This window comes from Marmota marmota, unplaced genomic scaffold, assembly GCF_001458135.2.
Source record: "Marmota marmota marmota unplaced genomic scaffold, marMar, whole genome shotgun sequence".
Classification (NCBI taxonomy): Eukaryota; Metazoa; Chordata; class Mammalia; order Rodentia; family Sciuridae; genus Marmota; species Marmota marmota.
The window spans coordinates 9206562-9228922 of NW_026000243.1; the positions used below are offsets into that span (position 1 = coordinate 9206562).

Below are 22361 nucleotides of genomic sequence, written 5' to 3' on the forward strand. Positions count from 1 at the left end.
TATATATATATATATATATATATATATATATACACACACACACACACACACACACATGTGTATATATGTATATATATATATATATGTATATATGTAATATATATGTAAATATATATATATATATGTATATATGTAATATATATGTAAATATATATATATATATATATATATATACACACACACACACACACACACACACAAACATATAAACTTCCTAATGAGATCCTACCTTTTAAGAAATTCTGAAGTTTAAAAATGTAGTGTACATTATAAGGAATGAATGTATTAGAATGTGTCTTTATTTTTCTGTTCTGGATCGTACTATAAATATAGCACTTTCTTCTTCAACAGCAGCAGCAGACCAAGTAGCAGTAATTTTACTAAAGTGGCAGGTGGGAGAGTGAGCACATTTAAAAAAATAGAAAGAAAAAAAGAAACTCACAGGCAAGTTGAACTTGTTGATAGCACAGTGAGATCAATGGAATATCTGAAGTCTAAGAAGATACAGTTTTGCTATGAAATTTGGATGGGTTTTATAAGTATAATTATGAACTGTGTGACCTTCCTAATGAGGAACCAAAAGGATAATGATGTTCTCGGTGATTAAAAGAGGAGCAAGGAAATCTAATTAGAGGATGTGTGTGTTACACTTGTTGGTGAAACAGAAACCTATTTTCAGCAGTGCTGGGCAGATGAAGGCTCCTCATTTCCCTTGAAAGGGAACTTTCCCTCCATTGTCTTTAATTACAGAGAAAAATGTGGCACTGTGTTGTTTTACAAGTAAGATTAACCGGGCTTTGCAGCGCAAGGAAAATGCATGGATCAGGAGGGAAGAAGGCAGCCATCTTCGTTTTCCTCTCCTCTCACACTCCCTGTTTTCTGTTCATCGAAAAGACAAAAGCTTAGCAAGTTAATACCAGAAGTTAATTCAAATCTGTAAGCTCATCACAAACCTGAAGGAGACAAGACTTTGTCTAAGCTGTGTGTCTGTGCTGACATCAGCACACACTGAATGCTCAGTGTGAAAGTCTAAATGCTTAGGCTAATAGCCAGATGTCAATGATTCACATGGAGGAGGGTGGGGGTGCAAGGCGATGACAAGGAACCTCATCAGGAATGAAATGTGAAATGTCTGCATTTTTTCCCCTAATATGTTGACATCTTGCAGGTTGGGGAAAATACAAATGATTACACTTCTGTCATCAGCCAAAAGCAATGGTATTTCTCTCTGACTCATTCTCTCCCACCTGGATTTAAATTGTCAATTTGAAAAATAAAAATCATGTATATTTATCAGCAGGAAATGGACAAATAGGTGCAGCATTTGATGTTTCTGCAAGAGTGCCTTCTTAAACAGTGAACTGAAATGTTTGATAGAGTTTCCCTCGCAAAGCAGGCTTGGGAGGGGACCCCTAAATTAAAATTAGAATTGGGCCAATTGGAGGTTGGAATGCAAGTAAAGTAAGAGAAATAGTGATGTGGCTTCCCTGAGGGGAGAGAACTACAAGTCCTTTAGAGTATTTGGCCTTTCTTTGGTTAGTGAAGAGTTTCAAATATATGGAGGCTGTGACTGATGTCCCTATTGACTGGGAGATTTATTTATTAATTCCACAATCATTGACTGGGCAACAACCATTGCAAGATACAGTGCTGCATCCTGTAAATGCAGAAACAAATACAAACAAAATATAAGCCGGAGGGCAAAGCACCACAAGAGCCCAAGAGATGAAGGATTTATTCTTCAGTGGAGCTCAGAAACGCTCTACAAATGAACTGCCATAGAGTTGAGTCTTGAAGGATAAATATGATTTTATCAGGCAGAGAAGAGGACAAAACCTGTATGTGTTACCCTTTAACACACGGGAAGAGATAGAGTATATATAGGTTTGAATGAAAGGTGGGAATAAAGTCAGACTCCAAAACCTGGTGTTGACACTCCTGTGGTAAAATTCCTATGTTGGGGAAATTCTGTTGCATCATTTGAATTCTCTAAGCTCTAGGCCCCTGTGAAATAGAAAGAATAACAGTGCTATCTCAAGGAATTCTTAAGTATCTGAAGGTGTGTGTGGCTGACAGTTAATAGATGGAAACTATTTCTTCATTCCTTTAGCATAGCACCTATCATATTCTATGATAATGGTTTGTTTCTTTGTTTATGAAAGGTCAGAAACTCTGTTCCTCCTGATCCTCCATCCTAAATATGATTACTGGCATAAAGTAGGCACTAAATAAATATTTTTTGACCAGATGAATAAATTGATGGTTGAATTCAGAGTGAAAGCAGATTCATGAAAGGTTCATTGTGATGACCTGGGGTATAGCCCAGCCTAGAGGGTGCTTGAAGCTATACGGTAGGTAAATCTGAGATTGCATACAGTCTTAATGTCATGCTTCTTTGGTAGGAAAGAGTTTTCAGCCAGGTAAATGACAAGGTTCATTCTGAGGTTTGGAAAGGATGCTTGGCCCTACTGGGGCAAACAGATTGAAGAGGAATTACCAAAGATGAGAGGACCCATGAGAGCATATTGTAATTGTTCAGATGAGAATGGGGAGTGGGAAGTCGGATGCAAGATTGAGATCTACTTGTTAGGACTCATTGGCTCACAGAGTGAGAGGAAGTAAGAAATGATGGTAAGGGTTCTAGGAAATGTATGTAGGTACAAAGCAAGTCAAATGCTGAAGAGAAGGGTCCCTTGGGGAGAAGGACTGGATTTGAAATTTCCAAGGAAGATTCTGGCAGGGACAGTGGTCTGTCACTCAGCATTCCGGAGAGTGCTAAAGATACAGATTTGGAAGTCATTTGACTACTTCTGAAAGGCTACCAATCTTCTATGTGCCTAAAATTCCCTTGGAGAGTTTGCTTTAAAAGCACATTCTCAGGGACATTCAGAAAGATTTTGATTAGATGGTTCCAGGACAAGGCTCACACTCTTTTTTTTTTTTTTAAAGCATCCAGAGTAAGTCCTATGTAGGCTAAGAAATGATTCTCTTAAGATGCTTGAAGATGTGGAAGATTCCTTCAACTCTCACTGTAATCCTCCCCTGTACTGACTTATGGGACACCAAGGAAGTCACCTCCTGTTTATATCAGAAATGCCAGAAATGGGGAATTAGAGGTCACCAGGGTCTAGAACCGACAGAAAGTGGGTGTTGGGAGGGAGAGAGACCATGGTAGCCTGAGGTGAATGGAGCTTGAGAAAGTGGTAATTGCAAATGCTGATGTGGTGATTTCCTTTTCTGAGAGGGCATGCTAAAGAGAAGTTTGGAGTCTTCATGCCCACTCTTTGCATTCCTCCTGGAAACACCTGGGGAAATGTGTAGCGGTCAGGACACCTTAAAGGAAAGGAAGGAGAAGACGGAAGCAGGAGTATGTGTGGGGTGAGAGGAGTGTACAAAGGCAGAGATGCTAAGGCTCAGCCCACAATTATTAGTGGGGTGGACTTGGAAAGGACTCTAGTTGAAAATTCAGTTTGGAGATACAACCTGATATGCATATTTATTCTGGAAGAACAGCTATTAGCAAAGAAAAATAGAGATTCTGCCCTTAGTCTTTCAGGAGCTGCTTAGTTAGACTGTAGGCATAGCTGCTCCAAGGGCACTGAAGCTTTGCCTGAGGAAAAACCCAGAGCCCAGATGTTGCTTTAACTGGAGTATTTTGCCATGCGCATTTACAGTGACAAGATTCCTATGAGTTGTCCCTGTGCCTGATACTTAACTCTTAATGTAACTAATTTGTGTTGCTCAAATTTCACAGATAAAATGTGAGAAATCTGTTATTCTCTGCAGTATCCCCCCTCCTTTTTGGCTTTGTGTGCATTCTCTGTCCCTCTCCCCTGCCAGTTCCAGTAATCCAGGCGTTTATATGCCTCATTAAGCACATCGCACTCTCTGCAGTGCCAATGTAATCAAGTCCAGTGTCTTCCTTCTGTGCACTCCAAGGACAGAGGGATTGGGCCTCTTGCTCAAGGCCCAGAGGAAGCAAAGTGAGTTGGCATGTTGAGGGAAAGAAACAGAGTGGTAAGCACATAGTTCTGGCAAGACTTTAAGGTGCCAGGGCTCTAGGTGGGCCGACAATGGCTGAACCCACTCAATAAAGCTAAGGAACACTTGGAGCAAGCTCCTTTTCAAGAGCACAGGGGGCATGCCACCATCTCCAAGGTTATGGATCGCAGCTATGGAGGTCTGTCCCTCATCCTGCATCCTCAGTTCTTCTCAATTCAGGGAAGACATCTAGAAACCTAAAGGTAAATTGGGTGTTCTTGTTCTTTTCTTGTATTTCAAAAACAACTGAGAAACAAACAGTGTGAAGGCTTGTCTACCAGAGTCAGACCATAATTCAGTCCTTATCTCTATAGAAGCTGGACTTTTCTCTGCATTCTGTTGCCTTTGCACAAACTTTGGTTGCCTGGGGCTGAGGGAAGTGGGTGTCTAGTTCGATACTTGAGCTGAATTCTACCTGGGCAACAGTCCTGTCTCTGTGGCTCTGTGCCAGGTAGTAATTGGTGTGATGAGGAAGAAGTGCTTCATGCAGATGTCAACCACTGGCTGATTTTTGGTGATCACCCACATGCTGTGTTGCTATTCACTTTTCCTAATCATTTCCTGTTTCAACCCATTCACCCACCCATTGTTGCCATAATCTTCTATATTTTTTGTTCCTTTGAAATTGCTTTTGTCCTATTTTTATTTTTTCTTTGCATGTAGGTGCAGAAATATACAAAGGGTATGTATGAGGGAAGCATGTTTTGCTGGAACCTATAGGGACATAGTTCAAGGGGCTTCTCAAAATATGGACTTACAGATTGTGAGGTAAATACAAATGAATACCTGGGGATAGTGTGTGTGTTTAGATAGTATGAACATATGAATTTTAAATGTAAAATTTGTCTTTTAGCAGAATGAGTAGATAAGAGAAGGGAGAATTTTGCACAAGAGTAGAATCCAAGCAAATGGCTTATTTGTATGGGGTTCCATCCAGATCATCTACCATATCCATGATGGGTTGCCAAGCGTTAACAATTAGTTTGGAAGTGTAGTAAAGCCCTCAGGTACTGAAATTAGAGTGTATGGTTGCAAATCACAGCTCATGTGCTTATAAATCAGTGAGATTGAGTTATCTGCCTCACCTCTCAATTTCCTGTGTACAAAATCTGGATAAATATGGTATTTATAGACTCATTCAGGGAGACAAACCATGTAAAATAGTTAGTTCAGTGGTGCTATACATAGTAAGTAGTTTGTGGCTATCATTAGCTGTAATTATGAGGCACTGAGCACTAGGATGAACAATCATGGTCAGCAGAAAGGTGGGCTGGCTGGACACTATTACTCTGATATTGTGCTGCATCTATTGCTACTCAATCCTAGCATTAGAGAATTAGTATGTGTGAGTTCCACAGAAGACATTTTACACAGAAGGCTTTTACTGATGAAAATACCAGGCCATCTGAGACTGACTTTCTTCAAGTCACTCAGCCAGCAAACAGCAGAGCCTGATCTTAAAGACTCTCTGAGAACTATTTCCCTATAGCATCCTGTCACATTTCATTCCTGGCCACTGAACTTTGGGCATCAGGAGCACAACTTTTTTATTTTAGCATATTCAAGCATTCTGTCAGTCACAAAATTTTCTTGACCAGTTACTGTGTGTGGGTCTCTGTGTTGGATTCTAGGGATCAAGCCAGATATGGTCCCTAGTTCATGAAGCTTATAAGCTAAATGGGAAGAAGGACTTTAATTGAATACAATAGTTAAAACAAAAGCAAAAGTTCAAGGAGAGGATTATGCCCCAGAAACAAGGAGCCTATCTGTCATATCTCTACTGTATATCATAAACAGTGACCTGCTCATGACAGGGACTGAGTATATATTTGTCAAAGAAGGCTAACCAACACACAGTGAGTACAGCAGGCAGAAACAAAGTATGGGAGTGTGTACAGTGGGGGAAACTGATTTAAGAAAGGTCAGGGAAGGCTTTCCTCAGGAATAGGTGATGACAGGTAAGTGGATCCTATCAGGTGAAGTGAGACAGAGTGAACATTAGGGACTGGAGTGTGCTGTAATTGAAGGTCAAAGGAGATGGAAGAAAGGAAAGCAGGTACAGGAATGGAAGCAGTGATAGCATGGGCCATGACAGAGAGGCACATACCAGGGGGATTCACAGTACCTAGCAGGTATGCAAGAGTTTTCAGTTGGCCACATATTATGAGTATTATCCTACTGACATTTCATAGTGACACTCTTTTATAAGCAGGCCAAGAGAGCATCATCCCAGTTTCAGCTCTACAAACTGAGACCTACCGTCTTTGTGTGCTGTCAAAGTCACACACCTAAACCTATTGTGGGGTGCCCTCATTTACCCACCTCACCAGCCTTTTAAAGCAAGCATTAAAATCCCCATGGTATATGAGGTAAGAATGGTATATGAGGTAAGAAATCTTCATCAAGTATGCAACTGACTTGTGGCTGAACTGAGATGGAAATCTATGTCTTTGCTACAAACTGAATTTCATCCATCCCTCCAGAATTCTTAGGTTGAACCTCTAACACTCAGTGTGATTGTATTAGGAGATGGAGCATATAAGGAGGTATTTTAGGTTAAGTGAAGTCATTGGAAAAACCCTGATCCAATACTATTAGTATCCTTATAAGAAAAGACACTAGTAAGTTTCTCTCCACTCCTGTTCCCTCATAAAAACTCAGCAGAAAGGCTACATAAGGAAACAGCAACAGGTGACAAGCCATGAAGCAAGCCCTTACTCAAATGGAACTGACCGAACTCACACCTTGGATTTCTAGCCTCTAGAATTATTAAAAAAAAAAAAAAGTGGTCTGTAATTTAAGTCACCCAATCTGTGTCATTTTATTACAGCAACCTGAGAAGATTCATATGGTCTTAGTATACATTGGCTATTGTTATCTGTTATGACACATCTCTTTCCTTAACAGCAGAGAGAGACGAGAATTCAAGTCATCTGGTTGTCGGTCCTAGGCCTTTCCATTGTCTGTTTTCCCTGCTACTGACACCCTTATGAACTGAAGACATAAGTGAAGTCACAGGCAGGACAGCACCCTAATTCTGCTCTTTACCTGCAGTGTCCTCAAGACTAAGGGATGTACAGTTAAGGTAATTAAGGTGTGACAGGCTATGTTAGTCTGTGATTGCCCTGGATACAGAGTTGTGAGAAGTGACAGTTGCAGAGCTGATTTTAGGTCTCTAAAATTCAAATGTTATCACTTTCCAAGTGATAAGCCCTACTTAGAAAAGTAGGGCTTTGAGTTTTCCATCTCTGGAAGAAGAGCTCGGCACTAACTGCTGCCTTTTCCAAATATACAATGGGTGTGTGTTGTGTGTGTGTGTGAACGTGTATGTGTGTGTGTGTGTGTGTGTGTGTGTGTGTGTTTGTCTCTCCCCCCAGTTATCATTGCTGGGTAAATACTCAAGTACTTAATAAAGGAGTCGAGTTTTATATCTGATTTTGTGCCTATTCATTAGCTACATGCTTCAGTCTTTAGTGTCACACAACCTCTTTGGTCCTCCTTTTGCTTATCTGTAAAATGGTGTTAATAACCTGTTTTATGCTACTGGCTTGATGCCTAAAAACTAGCAAATATTTGGCAAATAGTAGGTATAATATTCATATACTTCTATTTTAAAATAAAACTTTATAACTAAGTCAGTATCACTCTTTGCTTTGGGCTAAAAGAATGAAACATTCATACTAGGGTGACTTCTCCTTAAAGACAGTCATCTAATAATCCATTTGGCTGGGTTCCTCTTGATACTTCTGTATGCAGAAATACTCCTTCTTGTTAGAGGCAACCAAGTAGAAGTTTATTATTTGGGGGCTGAAACCACTTCCCCTGAGATTTATAATGATATTCTATAGCTGTGTGTGTGTGTGTGTGTGTGTGTGTGTGTTTGTGAAAGCCATCATATTCTACATGCTTGTTATCTAAACTGTGCAAACCATACCCCTTGAAGTCTATCCACTATGGAGAAGTACATCAGGGATGGGGAGCAGGCAAGCCTATCTTTGAAGAAGGCTTATATACAAAAGCATAAGCATTCAGGCAGGCAGAGGAAGGAAGGAACATGCTGTACCCACCTGCCACTGCTGATGAGGGGCTTATTTCTAAGACACACACAGCACAATGCACACACAATGCAGAGAGAAAACAAAGACATAGATCACACATTTCAGATGGTTGGTGGACAAAGTTTAGTTCATCTCAATGCTGAAAGCTTGTTCAGGGTCTGAGATGCACATGGAAATATGGATCCCTCCTCATCCTACTTACTGGATGCTTCCCTCTAACTAAACCACAGCAAATAAACACATACATACACAAGTAAAAAAAAAATTAAAAAAAGGAAAAAAAAACCACACACACACACACACACACAAATAAGCTGGCCCTGGCCCATGGTGTGAAATGTCGGACAAGAATATGCACACAGCAGGGTGGGAATATGAAGTGAAGAAAGGAAAGGGCTTCTAGGAGGCCGGTCATGGCTCCTGAGACCTAGTTCCTCTGAAGTACTTCTGTCCTATGGGAGAAACGACTTCAGAGGAGGGCCTCATGCTGGAGTTGTGAATAGAGCAGTCATCTGGTGAGGACTCAGACCTCTGCTCCATTCATCTCAGTCAATGAGAATATGGCACAGCAATCAACATGAGAATCAAGATGGCAGCAGTTGACTTAGTTTAACACCATAAATGAAAACTCCAGAATCACAGAATTTTATTGTAGAAGGTATTGGATCTTAAAATCACATCTGGTTTGTCCATGCAGAACTTAACAAGGTAGTACAGTTGAACTGTCTGTGGTTGTCTTCTTTATGGGTTCCACATTCAAATGGATTCGAAATTTGGTTTAGTCCTTTTAAAAGGAACAAACTGCCTTTCAATGATCAGGAGAATGAATCACTTTGCAAACATCACTGTATCACATGCCAGGGAAATGACAGGGAGAAGGAGTTTTTAGCTAAGGGTGGTGATTTGAATAGTATGGATGGACACAAGCCAAGCAGATCATGTTGTCCTCCCTCCTGGGTCCCTGGAGCTCCCCCATGTGGCTGAGCCCACTGCATCCAGGCGTTCTGCACTCACCATACAATGTGATGCTGGCATTGGTATTCCCAAGCTTGTTTGTGGCAACACAAGTATAGTTTCCATAATCTTTCTCTGAGACATTGAAGAAAGTCAGAGTAGATATGCGGCCTTTGTTCTCAATCCTCACTCCATCCAGGCCCGTGGCTAATCTGAAATAAGAGAAGGTACTGTTGGTCTGGTCCCACCAAAGGAAGGAAACAGCAGACAGTGGGCACTGAGAGAATGCAAAGACCTCATAGATAAATTCTGTAAAGAGGCTTTCTTTCCCCAAACCCTTTTCTTTAAGTAACTCAGTCCCTCCAACTCAAACCCTAAGTACCACAGACTCCATCAAGAGGAAAAATGAAAGGATAAGCACACTCAACACTCAAAATGTTTTGATTTCTAGTCATCAGAGACTACCACATCTAAAACTCATCTCAGATTCTGAAATGAGATCAGTTCATTTTGTCTCTTTCCAGCTTACTTCATTTTTATTCTCCTAGTTCTAAACCGAGACTCTGTCACTAAGGAGGCTGTAACACATTTTGATTTTGCCTTATCTTTCTCCTGTACTTTATCATCTTCCTTCCATGTGAGGAATGGTCCATCAGCTCTGCTTCAGAGCTGCCCTAGTTCAGAGGTACCTGGTGTCTTCCTTGAACCACTGGAATTCAGCCATCGGGACCGCAGAGGCTTCACAGCTCAGGATACCCTTCTGGCCAACCGAAACACCAGTATTCTTGGCTTTTGAGATATAGGGAGGGTCTGTGGACAAAATAAACAAGGAAACAAACAACAAAACCATACAGAGTGATTCCAGTGAAAGATGAGAGGCATGTCCAGCCATTTGCTGTGTCTGGTGACACAATTCCTTCCCAGTAAAATAACAGAGAAAGAACTCCCTGTAAGACACTGTGATGACAACAGCATCTTCTTCTGGCCTTCAGACCAAGTCTAAATTAGCAGTTGTCTCCACTGGCTGAGAGCTCTGAGGGTCTCAGGAAGACTCCATGGACAGACGGCAATGGAGGCAAGAATGGGACAAAGCCATCTGTAAAGAATCTTCCTGATGGCAGCCACTTGAATGTGGGTCTCTCAGCAAATGGTACTGCCATTCCCTCTTCTCCCCTCATCTCTATTCCCTCTTCTCCCCCAGAATTCTCGGACGGCCGGTCAACTCACAGTTTACAGTGATTTTTACTCTCCGCACATCGGGTGCGGCAACATCATTCAAGGCGCTGCATTCATACTCCCCAGACTGGTCCCGCTTAATGTCAGAGATCTCCAGGTACTCATCCTCACTCACAAAGCCCTGGCCTTCTGGGGAGAAAGAGATAGAAAACAATAGAGAGACGGTTAAACCAGGAACAGCGCCACAGTAGATAGAATAGTTATGGTCGTGACCAGTGGGTTTGAACAGCCCATCAAGGATATAGGGAGGGCACTGTGAAGAGAGAAATTCCCTGCCTGAGTCTTGGATCAATGTTCTTTCCGCCAAATCACTTTAACTTTTTAAAGACATTTGATAAGAAAGGCATATCAACATTTTTCTTACATGTGTTATATAGAACAAAAGCTACTAACTACTTCCAGAACAAATAAGTGAATATTTTACATTTTAAGACAAATAAAATCAAAACAACTGGTTTAGTTTCAAACTGAGGTAGAGAATAACTAGTTTGATTGAGGCATTTTACAATTAATATGTATTTTAAAGCATCATGTTGTATACAATAAATAAATACAATTTTTATTTATCCAATAAAAAATAAAACATTTAAAAAACGGTAAGGAAGAAAGAGTGAAGAATAACTGAATGAGAAAGCACCATGTGACTACTATGTATTAGATTCTCAATAAGCATTTGCAAACATAAATAAATGGTAGTTAGCTTCAAATGATAAATCTGTGGTTACTAAAACAGCCTAGGTATTTTAATACCTGATTTTGAACGCATTTGGGAGTTATCCTTCTCAAACACTTGTGAAATTTGAAACTCATGATTCAAAATAGTTGAGTACTACAAAATTTGCTTTGCTTTCATCCATCATTACGTGCTCTTGTAACAATCTGGGTCCTCTCCCTTTCTGATTATCCCATTCCCTATAGTTCAGTGTGAGAGAAGAGCCCCTGTGTCAAATTTTCTGAACTCTGTTGAAACACCTGGCTGTGGTGAAAACCCAGCCAGCAGGAAGGTCAAGAAGGCACAGCCATCTTCCTTTCTCATATACCTGCTTCCTTTCTCATATACCTGGTTCCTTTTGAGCTCAGGGCAATTGAAACTCTTTATAACTTTCCCCAATACCGTATAGGGTTATATTCTTACCATAGGTGCTTATTCAACCATATCTGGGTCCAGCCCAGGTGTCTGTGGAGAGGAGATAATGGTGGGGTTGGAACTCAGGTGCTTTGGCACCCTGACTCTGCTACAAGTCCAACCTTTGAGGACCTCCCACCTCTCACTGTGCCCATATCCCCAGCTCATTTGCTCTTTGGCACTTGGTGACTATCCATCTCCATCCCCTACCTTAGATCATATCTATCTAGGATGAAATGTCAGTCTTTGGATGTTGTTGGCAAAGTCATTGCTAAAAGGTATGGTACACCAGGAAAATATTTTTTTTTCAGGGCTCCTATCTATATAAAAATAGAAGTCATCACCATGAACAGTACTTTTCTTTTTTTTTAAAAAAAATATATTTTTAGTTGTAGATAGACATAATACCTTTATTTTTATTTATTTATTTATTTTGTATGTGGTGCTGAGGATAGAACCCAGTGCTTCACATGTGCTAGGCAAGCACTTTACCACTGAGCCATGACCACAGTCCCCCATCAGTTCTTTTCTGATAGTTCAATCCCACATAATTTCATGGGGAAATATTACAGTAACCCAAAGGAATTTGTCACACCACCTTTCTAGAACCTGCACCTGGTGACAAGGCTCCAAGAACTACATGGGTATGATGTTCAGAGTCAATGGGGAACCTGGAAGAAACCATGCGAAGAGTGTCTGCCAGGTGCTGAAGAGTGTCTGAAGTGTGTCTCTCAAGGGGGATAGAGCAACTCCACACTCCCGACCTAGCATGGGCATGCCTCCCTGAATGTTATCACTCACCCCACCTATCCCAGGGGTGAGAGAAGAGCTTAGAACATTTTGCAGAAGAGCATCAGGATGTGGTACCTCCAGGGACCTGAAAGCGGGCCCCATTTGCTGAGATCTCAGGACAGTGTTGCTACTCAAGGACTCCACCCCAACAGCCATTCTGTTACCAGACTAGATCATATTCAGACTCCTCAAGGTTAATCAGGGAATGCAAGCTCCTTCTCATCCTTTCCCCCCTCCCCTTTCTTTTCTCTTAGAATCTCAGAGTTAAGGGGATTCAGAGAGTATTTATTTTGGGAAGTCTAACAAAGATAAAACTTACCTTTCCTTTTGGAACAATGCTGGCTGATCAATGTGAGCATTTTTAAGGATGAAGCAACAATAAAATCAAACACCAAAATGAATTTCCAGTCTCACTTCACTGTTTCTACAATGAATAACAATGGCAGAATGGGAATTCTGGTCTCTTCCTCCTAGGACTCCATTATTCTTTGAAAATATACCATAGAGTATTTGTTAGAAGTAACTGGACCACACTGCATTTACTCCAACAAATGAGCTATCTGCCCAGGACCTGGCAGGAACCTCCGGCAGAGTCACTGTTTCCCCTTCCTTGGGGAGAACAAGAAAGACCCACTCATGCTGCACAGTGGACACTCGCCATATGGATAAAACCTCCTGATAAAGCATCATCCATGCATGCCAATTAACTGAGAAATGTGTGCAAATCAACTGAGAAGTGCTGACTCACATAAAGGCACTGGGTGGCTTCAAAGAAGGAAGAGGCCATGAGCATTTGTATGAGTAGGACAGATCCTGGGTCCTTTGTGGAGAATTACCAGACAACATGACCACTCTCTGGAATGTGGGAACTTATTTTCATTTGCCGCAATGCTGCTTTTATGGGATGGATATGTGACAGCAAAAAAAGGGAGGAAAAAAAATACATTTCATGTGAAATGGGGATCGTTATGATAATACTACCTCATTAAGCGAGAAAACGAATTTTGTCAAGTTTGTCCGATAAAGTAAGTGCTTCTCAGATTTTAATTTGCATATAAATTCCTCAGGGACTTTTTAGAAGTTAGATTCTGATTCAGTTGGTCTGGAGCAGGGTATGGGATTCAGCATTTCCAGCAAGTGCGCAGGTGCTGCTCATGCTGCTGGGCTGGAGACCATACTGAGCACAGACATCATCAGGCAGCACACAGGACTGGACACTGGTTCACTCTTACTCACACACTCACAATTATATAGGTCTATGTGGTTGTTTGGATCCTAAATGTCACCTAAAGGCCCACGTGGTGGATGCTTGATCCCCAATTAGAGCTGTTTAGGAGATGGTAGAAACTCTAAGAGGTGGGACCTGATTGGAGATCAGGAGAGATGTGCCCTCAAAGAGGATAGTGGGATCCTGGCCCCTTTTCCTCTTTCATCTCTCTCTCCCTTTCTGTTTCCTGACTATGAGTTGAGTGGTCTTCCTCTGTCACATGCTTCCACCATGATGTGCTGCCTCACCATAGGAACAAAAACAACAGGGACAACCAATCATGGATAGGACCCTCTAAAAATTGTGAGCCAAAATAACCTTTTTGTCTTAAAAAGTTGAGTACCTTTTTTTTGTCATTGGTCATAGTAACAGGAAGCTGACTAATATAGTCTATAAAGGGCATCTGGTTAAGAAAATACACTGAGCACCCCTCATACTGAGATTCCTGTGGAGTTTGCATCTCAAGAGACACACTAATTTAGGAGGTCAGGGCTCAGAAGATACACTGAGGATGGGAATCAAGACATTTGAAAATAAACATTGTATTGATTCTTTGTGATTAGAAATAGACAAACAAAATCCCCCATAAACACAGACTCCTTTCCTGGAAAATAGGAAAAGGCCCAGCAAAGGAGACTTATATGTTCTTAACTATTTTCAATGCTTGGCAAAATATCTGAAGCACAACCAATCTGGGTTGCTAAATGCCTGGAGACCTAGGAAACCAAAAAGTTGAATGCCTGCTCTGTCCTCTCTGGTTCTAGCTGCAGTATAAAATTTTGATTCCATGCTGTAGAGAAGGAGGTAGAAGTCAACCAGTGTTTGAATCCCCTTTGCTAGCTTTCAGGAAGCCTCATTGCTAACTATGGAGTTACAGGTAGATATACAGGGCTGGGAGAAACATCTGAGAGAATCACAGGGGATGAAGAAGACAGGAGGAGAAGGAAGAATTTGTTGGAGTGAAGATGGGGAGAATGACAGCTGGGATAGGCAAGATGGCCCAGGTAGCCACCAGAAGATTCTGGGCACTCATTTAAAAGGGATTATTTTAAAGGCTACAAGACTATAGTGTGTGTGTGTGTATGTGTGTGTGTGTGTGTGTACCATGTCTGCCCAGAGTTTCTCCTTATGGTGCAATGTCCTATAATAAGCCAATAACCAAGAGGTATTATGAACCTGCCCTAAGCATCCAGGCATATCACATACCATGACTGAAAGCAACAGAAAGCTTATTCTGAATGAGTAGCATAAATGCAGGGGGAAAAAAGGGGGATGGGATGGTTGTTGCCTTCCAAGGAAAGAGCACTTCAAAAAAAGATAAGTTCAATTCATTATATAAGTGAGATTAAGATCTGCAAGGATACAAATAGTGCCATTTATCAGGGGATGTGGGAGGTCAGCCTCTCAGATATAGTATGCATGCATGGGGGAGGGTGAGCAAACTTGTGGATGCACAGTCACAGAATACAAAGAATATGCAACAGCCACAGTCAGGAACTGCTCCGTCTTACAGTGCAGGAGCAGACAGAGAAACTGTTTGAGAAAGAGAAGGCTGCTTTGCTTGCTTGCTGTCCCTGAGGTTATCGGCAGTCATTTAATTGATACCTGTTATGAGCAAGGTGTTGTGTTGGACACTTTGGGTGGTGGAGAGATGATTTAGGGAAAAGATCCTTCACCTTGGGGGGTCAGCAATCTCATGAATCCAGATCTTGAAGCAGTTTGTGTGTTTCTGTATTAGGTTTAATATTTCAGTTCTTTGTCACTTCTAGATCTTTCACATAAGGTAGAGTAGGTCAGAAAGGTGTGATACAGAGGGAATAAATCTAAACATCGGAGAAAAAGAGATCTACCAGGAAGCCCAGGGGACAATCCAGAAGCTTCTTGACCTGCTTCCCCTCTTGTGCATCCCAGGGTCCCCTGCCAGGGGCATCTTAGCCACTAGTCTTGCATCAGATTTCCCTTCTAATTTCTCAGCCAATTCCCAAGAAGCCTAGATTTGGAAACATGATGGGTCAATGATTTTAGCCTTCACATTTTTGGATTAACATTCCTGATAAAATATATTTTCTTCTGCCTGGAAACTCCTGGGAACAAATTTAGAGTGTGGCCTGTTCCCTTACCTGACTATGCACATCATCAAAATAATCATCCTCACCTTGAGACAAAGCTCAACTGGCCTTTCTTTTGAAAATAACTGAAAGTTGCACCGTAGGTGTCCCCATATTCACTGTCTCTGTATAAATGCTGCATACAGCTGTGGCTTTATCTATGGAAACTGCTCTGTGAGGTTAAATGCCAGCTCCTATAACAGCTTTTGCCATGAGACCTGTCAGGAGGTGACTCACAGAGGAACATGCGCTGGAGTGAACAGCAGATGAGAACATGGAGGAGGGCTGAGAGTGTCAGGTGGCATAAAAGACAGGAAAAATTACGGAGAAGGGGAACTCGGAGGAGGAAGAGAGAGGGAGAAGTACGTGGCCCGAAGGAAGCCAGAGGGAATGAAGAGATTGTGGGCACCACAGTTGTCTATTTGGTTCAAATGAGAGAATTTCTAGAAAATAAGAGAATGAATTTCCCTGATGCCTGACAGAAAGGACCCTTATATATGATCCCAGTTGATCTTGAATTTGGAAAGTTGGAACTATATATACAGGCGATTGTGTGCATAATTATTTCTGGCCTGATAAGCTACAATGAAGCTTTTTTATTCATGTTGGGAAATAGCCTTTGCCTACTGTGTACCAACGCTAGCCAGCAATCCTAGCTATCAAAAAAAAAAAAAAGACTTTGTGCCCACCAAGAGCATACTATGCTTATAATGACATGAGAATTGGCTGACATGCTGTGTATTTGCTGGAAATCCTGCCATGGAGGTCTGGAGCAAGAAAAGGAAGCACTCAAGGCTATCTGTGCCCACCCACCCCAAAGCTTCTTGCTTATGAGGTGAGTAGGATGAGGCAAGGACTCAGAATTTCCTGAAGGGAAGTGTGCTGAAATCCACCCACTCTTGTTTTTTTTTTTTTTTTTTTTTTGCTGTCCAGGATATTGACCAACAGAACATCACCACAAAAATAGCTCTGAGCAGATCAAAATACCAGCTTTCTTGTCATTGAGCTGGACTAAATTCTGGGCCAGGGATGAAGAGCTGACATGGAGGTTTCTGCCTTTTCCCTTGTGTGCTGATGACAGCTGGGCTTGCACACTGGGACACATGGCTTTGGTACTCAGCCACAGGTTAGAGTGTTAATGAGAGCCATATGGAATATGGAGGGCAGGATCATAAGGTCTCTGGACTCAGGCAAATGTTGGCCAGGAAGGTGAAGGGAAACAGGGGTGCTGTACTTATTTCTAGATAATTGTCTTATTCCACTTTAACTAGATCCAAAGGATGTTCAAGCAATTCATTTAATATGTTCTTTAGTTGACCCCTTTCCATGGGGAGACAAAGAGTGAACAGGGTAGAAGGAAGCTACCTTCTAAAAATGTGAGTGTTTGGAATAGGGTTCTTCCTCCTTCCTAGAGATCTCGTGGCATGATTACCAACCATGACACAACAGTTCTTATTTTGAAGGATAAAAACATTGAGACTATGCTTGCATTTGGAATTGCTATCAGGTTTTAGCATTTGGGACACAGTTGGGCCCACAGAATCTGATTATTATATTGTTTGCTCCATACCATGTAGTAGTCATCCCGTTGTCTGAATGGCAAGCACCCTGAGCAGAAATGACGTTTTCCACTACTTTGAAGTTCTTAGGGCATCTAGTGAGGGCTAAATATACAGCATATGTTCACATTATACCTAGTGGCTAGAGGTCAGGAATCTCTGTATCTGCACAAAAATCCCCTCTCTTCTTCTTGTTATTTTGACCTGTATTTTTCTCCTCTGAACATTGAAAGAGCTCTCCTTAGAACCTTGGCAGTAAGCAGTTCTTTCCCCCACCCTTAATTAAGCCAGGGAATGTGGACAGCAGTGCCAAGCATCTTCGCCTGCTCCTGGCTTCCAGATCCACTCTTTCCTTCACTGCATTGGAGTTAATGAAAAGTGTGATAAACCCACTATTTCATTTTCTCTTAATTAATACAAGCAATTGAATTGTGCTAAAGTCATTTTGGTTTGGAGAGTCAGCCCTCTGGGTCAATGTCTCACTTGTTGGCTGTGACAAAAGCACTTTGTCTTGGGCTCAGACAACCTTTCTCAGGCTGTGGCCACCAGGATCTTCCCTGGGGGAGGGGTGGCCTGCCCCCTCCAGGGCATTCTTGCTGGCTGCCATCCCTGAGGCTGACAGTAAGTTGGCTAAGGATAAGATCAATGTGTTCCTGTGAAAGTTCCTTGAGCTTTGAGTAAGGGAAGAAGTATAGACATAAAGCTCCTTGTAGCTGGGGGCACAGAGAAATTCCCTGGCAGTGGTGAATGTCTGAAGTCCTTCCCTCTAAGAATGGGTGAGAGTGATGGAAGCAGTTTCTATCCCCTATCTTCTGATTGGGGATAACTGAGAATAATACAGGAAGAGAAGGCATCAAGTGACTTATCTGGTATAACTGGCCCCAAAGATAAAGACAGAGGAAGTAGAGAGTTTTGCCACGTTGGTGGACAGGAGGAGGCAATGCCAAGGACCGCACCCCCCACATAATCAGGTCTAGTGTTCTCTGCCCTTGCCAGTCCCCAGCACTGAGAGCCCCAAATATAACCACCAAGAACATAAAGACAAGAGTAGCTTCTTTCAAAACCACAGTGGATGTTTAGACAGACTGTGCTTGTATTCTGTTCTGAGATGGGATCATTATGTGTAGAAGAATTTGGACGAAACTAGATTCTAGGACTTTTGGCCCATTGGGGGTGGTCCTAAATGAGTGACTCCGAAGGATGCAGCACATTCCTTTTGAATGAAAGTGCAGAGCATGTGCCAGACAGAGAAGTGAGTTAGAGTCTGTAAACAAGTCAAGATGGCGCCTGGATTTTGCAGAGGGAGTGGTTTGTGAAGTAAGCCAGCGAGCCATTAAGTGTGGAGATTCCTTATTGGTTGACTGGTGTATCTAGTTTATGTTAATTAAGATAAACTGTGTGGAATGTATAAATACCCCTCCTGTCCTACAATAAACGGATCCCACTTCTGCTGTATCAATCTACACAAGTTGTTCGTAACCCCCTGGTTATTTTGCTGCAGCCAGACTGCGGCAGATGGTGACCCCGTTATGGGGAGCCCCGGGACACTCGGGGGTAAGTGACGAAAAAAAAGCTGCCTGTCCCTAGATAGGACGGGAGCAAATCTGCTCCTCCCTAGGCAGATAGGGCAAGAGGAAAAATGGCCATTTTGAGAAAATGGAGAGGATTGATACAGTATGTTTGTGTCTTGTTTTGTCTTGAAATGTTGTATTGTCTTTGTGACGAAAATATGGAAGGGGTTAAAAAGTAAATTTCTAAGGAAAGAGGCACTCCAGTGGAACCAAGAATAGTTAGGGCATGTGTTGATAGAAGCCCAGGAACTCTAGTCAGAAAGAAGTTCAGAGGAGGAAGGATTATCAGGAAAAAAGTTGCAGCAAAAGGCTATTACTGAATACTTTTCTTTACCGGAGAGTGCCTGAATTGGCGTGGCGGCTGCCACTTGTGCAAGCCGGTCATGGCCATGGCGCAGCAAGGACTTTCCAAGCGGTGGCAGCCGGCTCTTCCCCGCCCCCGCCTAGGGATTGGAATGCAACTGCAAGAGCCCAAATCCAGACCTGACCTGGAGGCATAGTCTCCCAGGCTCTTGCTCCCTGTGCCCAGAAGCAGTTTGAGTCCGGGACTCTCCCCAGGGCCATCTGGGGCTGCCAGGGATGCTGCAGGCAGAAGACTGCCTCCCCACCCCTCGTCCCTGAAGTTTGATCATTTCCAAGGCCAGTAACTACAATGGTTCTCTCACACCTGGAAGCTAATGAGTAATGAGCACTATTAAGGCTTATTTCAAATGTAAAAAAACCTTGAGAAATGTACTAAATTGTTCAGAAGGTTGTTTTCTTAGTGGAATGCTTCAGGATTTTCTTTAGCATCATTGCCTGAGTTCTGCCTTCATCCCAGTGCCGGTGAGGACAAGGGTGGAAAAATTTCCAGTGTTACAGAAAACCAGACGAAACTTCGGCTGAGAACCGGACGAGACTTCGGATCAAGCTAGCTGCCTGCAGAACTTACCTGGACTGTGATTTAAGCTAGCTGCCTGCAGAACTTACCTGGACTGTGATTTACCTGGACTGTGAGTTAATCTATTGAGACACTGCTTTACCTGGACTGAGACAACAAACTATAATCTACAACAAATTGTAACTCGGTATCTTTGCTAATGGTGTCATTGCTGGTATAATTTTTCCAAGGGCTTCTTGCATGGAGCCATCAATTGGCTTGGTATTGTGGCATTTTGTATCCTCCCCTTCTGCTTGTAGCAGATTATTTATAGTGTTTGTGTAAAAACCACTATGGTCGTTATTTAAATTAAACAAAAGGGGGAAATGTTAGAGTCTGTAAACAAGTCCAGATGGCGCCTGGATTTTGCAGAGGGAGTGGTTTGTGAAGTAACACCAGTGAGCCTTTAAGTGTGGAGATTCCTTATTGGTTGACTGGTGTATCTAGTTTATGTTAATTAAGATAAGCTGTGTGGAATGTATAAATACCCCTCCTGTCCTACAATAAACGGATCCCACTCCTGCTGTATCAATCTACACAAGTTGTTCATCATCCCCGGTTATTTTGCTGCAGCCGGACTGCGGCAGAAGAGAGATTTGGACACACATATACACACACACACAGAGAGAATGAAAATGAGGAGGGTGAGAACTGAAGCTTAAATCCATTTGATGAACAGAGTAATGTACTTGAGTTAAAAATAAAGGAGCTAGCATTTACATTCTAAAATGTATTTTAATATAAACAACACAAACAGTTCAGATCAAAACAATATAGAGGGAAAAGGGAAAAAAGACACCACTTTTAAATAGCAGAGTATAAATAGCTAAGTTATTGACAAAATGTTTAAGGATATTTGAAAACCTTTTGTTTTACAGGTTTTTTTATTATTATTACTATTTTATTTGCCCTCTGAACCAACAGAGTTATTTCAGTATTGACAACTAGAGGCGAAAAGAGTTTTGAGCAGTAAGGCTACTGCATTTATAAAACAAAAACAAAACAAAATAAAACACAATAATTGAAAAACAACAAAAAGACCTGATGAAGGCATTGCATGAAATACTGATGCTGTCATCTGTATAAATCTTAAGAGAGGTGGACTCAGTCTTACTTGCAGAAGCCTAAGCAAGCATTGACAGGCACCGAGGCCTAGTTTCTTGAAGAAAGCAATATTCTGGAGGAACAAAAATGTATCGAGCCACAGTGTTACTATCTAATCCAAGAATTGCATGAGAGCACTACATTTTTTGATACTTGAGGCAGAACCCAAGGGCACTTTGCCACTCAGCTACAACTCCAGTCTTTTTATATACTTTTTTTTTTTTTTATTTTGGGACAGGGTCTGAATTGCTGAGGGCCTTGCTCAGCTACTGAGGCTAGCCTAGAAATTGTGATCCTCCTATTTCAGCCTTGTCAGTTGCTGGGATTACAGGCTGTGCCATGGGGGTGGGCTTACCTGAGGGCACTTTGCAAAAGTGAGTTCTTGATCCCACAGTAGACCTAAAGAGTCTTACTCTGCCAGGGTTAGGTGTGTATGAACTCTAAGTATTTACAATAATACACCAATCTCAGTGTCAATGATTTAGCTTTTGCAAGCTTTGGGAAGCATTAAAACACCTACTGAATCTGACTCACTTTCCCTGGAGATTTATTTATAGTCCTGCACCACATAATGATGTTTTAATCAACAACAGACTATATACATACAACCATGGTTCTATATAATTTTAAGGAGGTGCAAAATCCCTATCCCTAGTGACATGTTCCCTGTCATAGTGCAATGTATGACATGTTTGTGGTTAAGCTGATGTTCACAAACCTACTGCGCTGCCAGTGGCATAAAAGTATAGCATGCACAATTATGTTCAGTGCATCATACTTGATAATGGCAATAAAAACCTACATCGCTATGCTGGTTTATGTGCATACCGTACTGTATTTCTATTGTTATTTCAGCATGTATATCTACTTATAAAAAAATGGTTGACTGTGCATCAGTATGTCCTGCTTTGCCAGCATCCTCTTCATACACTTGTGGTACACCACAAATCTGCATTGCATCCAAAAGCCGCGTTGAGTGAATGACCACTAAGTTACATTCTCTGAAGTTTATACAATGAAATCATGTAATCATGCACTTAATTAGAACATAGCATTGCTCACAAACAGCATTTAGGAACATGAGCATGTTTTTATTTTGACACCAATGACACATTTGTTGTTTTGTAGAATGGATATCCTGAGACAGCCCCTTTGACAACTGCTTTCCCAGCACAATTATTAACAGTTGTCTTCATCTCTTAAGGGTACACTGGCTGTATGATAAATTGGGCAGCTATGGTCCTACAGCCTGTGGAAATTCTGCCATCTGGCCCTGGGTGTTGCCAGCACCCATGCTTTTTAATCTAATGAGAGGCAGTGGTTTACCTCCAAGTATGCTTTGGACCTGTACATGCAGTACTCTCCTAGAGTGGTCAAGAAAGATCCTCTGTGCATGTATTCACCATAAGCTTGTAGGCCATTGGGAAGATAGACAATAACAGGTGCCTGGAACCAAAGCCAACCAGAGAGGGCTGCAGTGCTGATGCAAGGTAGAAACCCAGCTAGGATTCAAGGGATCCTGGCCCAAATCCCGGGCAGAGCAGATACCAGATCTATAGTTTTCTGAAATGGTTTGGATGCCCAAACTCCCAAAAGGAACAGCCCTGGGGTGTTCCCAAGCTATTG

General features: G+C 41.8%; 1 protein-coding gene across 5 annotated transcripts in view; it reads right to left on the reverse strand.

Annotated features, from left to right (window-relative positions):
- Positions 1–22361, reverse strand: part of Opcml (opioid binding protein/cell adhesion molecule like) — a 1142904-nt gene that overhangs the window by 7988 nt on the left and 1112555 nt on the right. For 3 of the 5 annotated variants that reach the window (XM_015499063.2, XM_048796129.1, XM_015499061.2), the window contains 3 exons: positions 10281–10418; positions 9743–9863; positions 9114–9265 (listed from right to left, as the gene is read on the reverse strand). In XM_015499063.2, coding sequence (XP_015354549.1) covers positions 9114–9265; positions 9743–9863; positions 10281–10418 — 411 coding nt within the window. The remainder of the gene's footprint in view (positions 1–9113; positions 9266–9742; positions 9864–10280; positions 10419–22361) is intronic. The other 2 variants (XM_015499064.2, XM_015499062.2) reach the window with 1 other exon arrangement.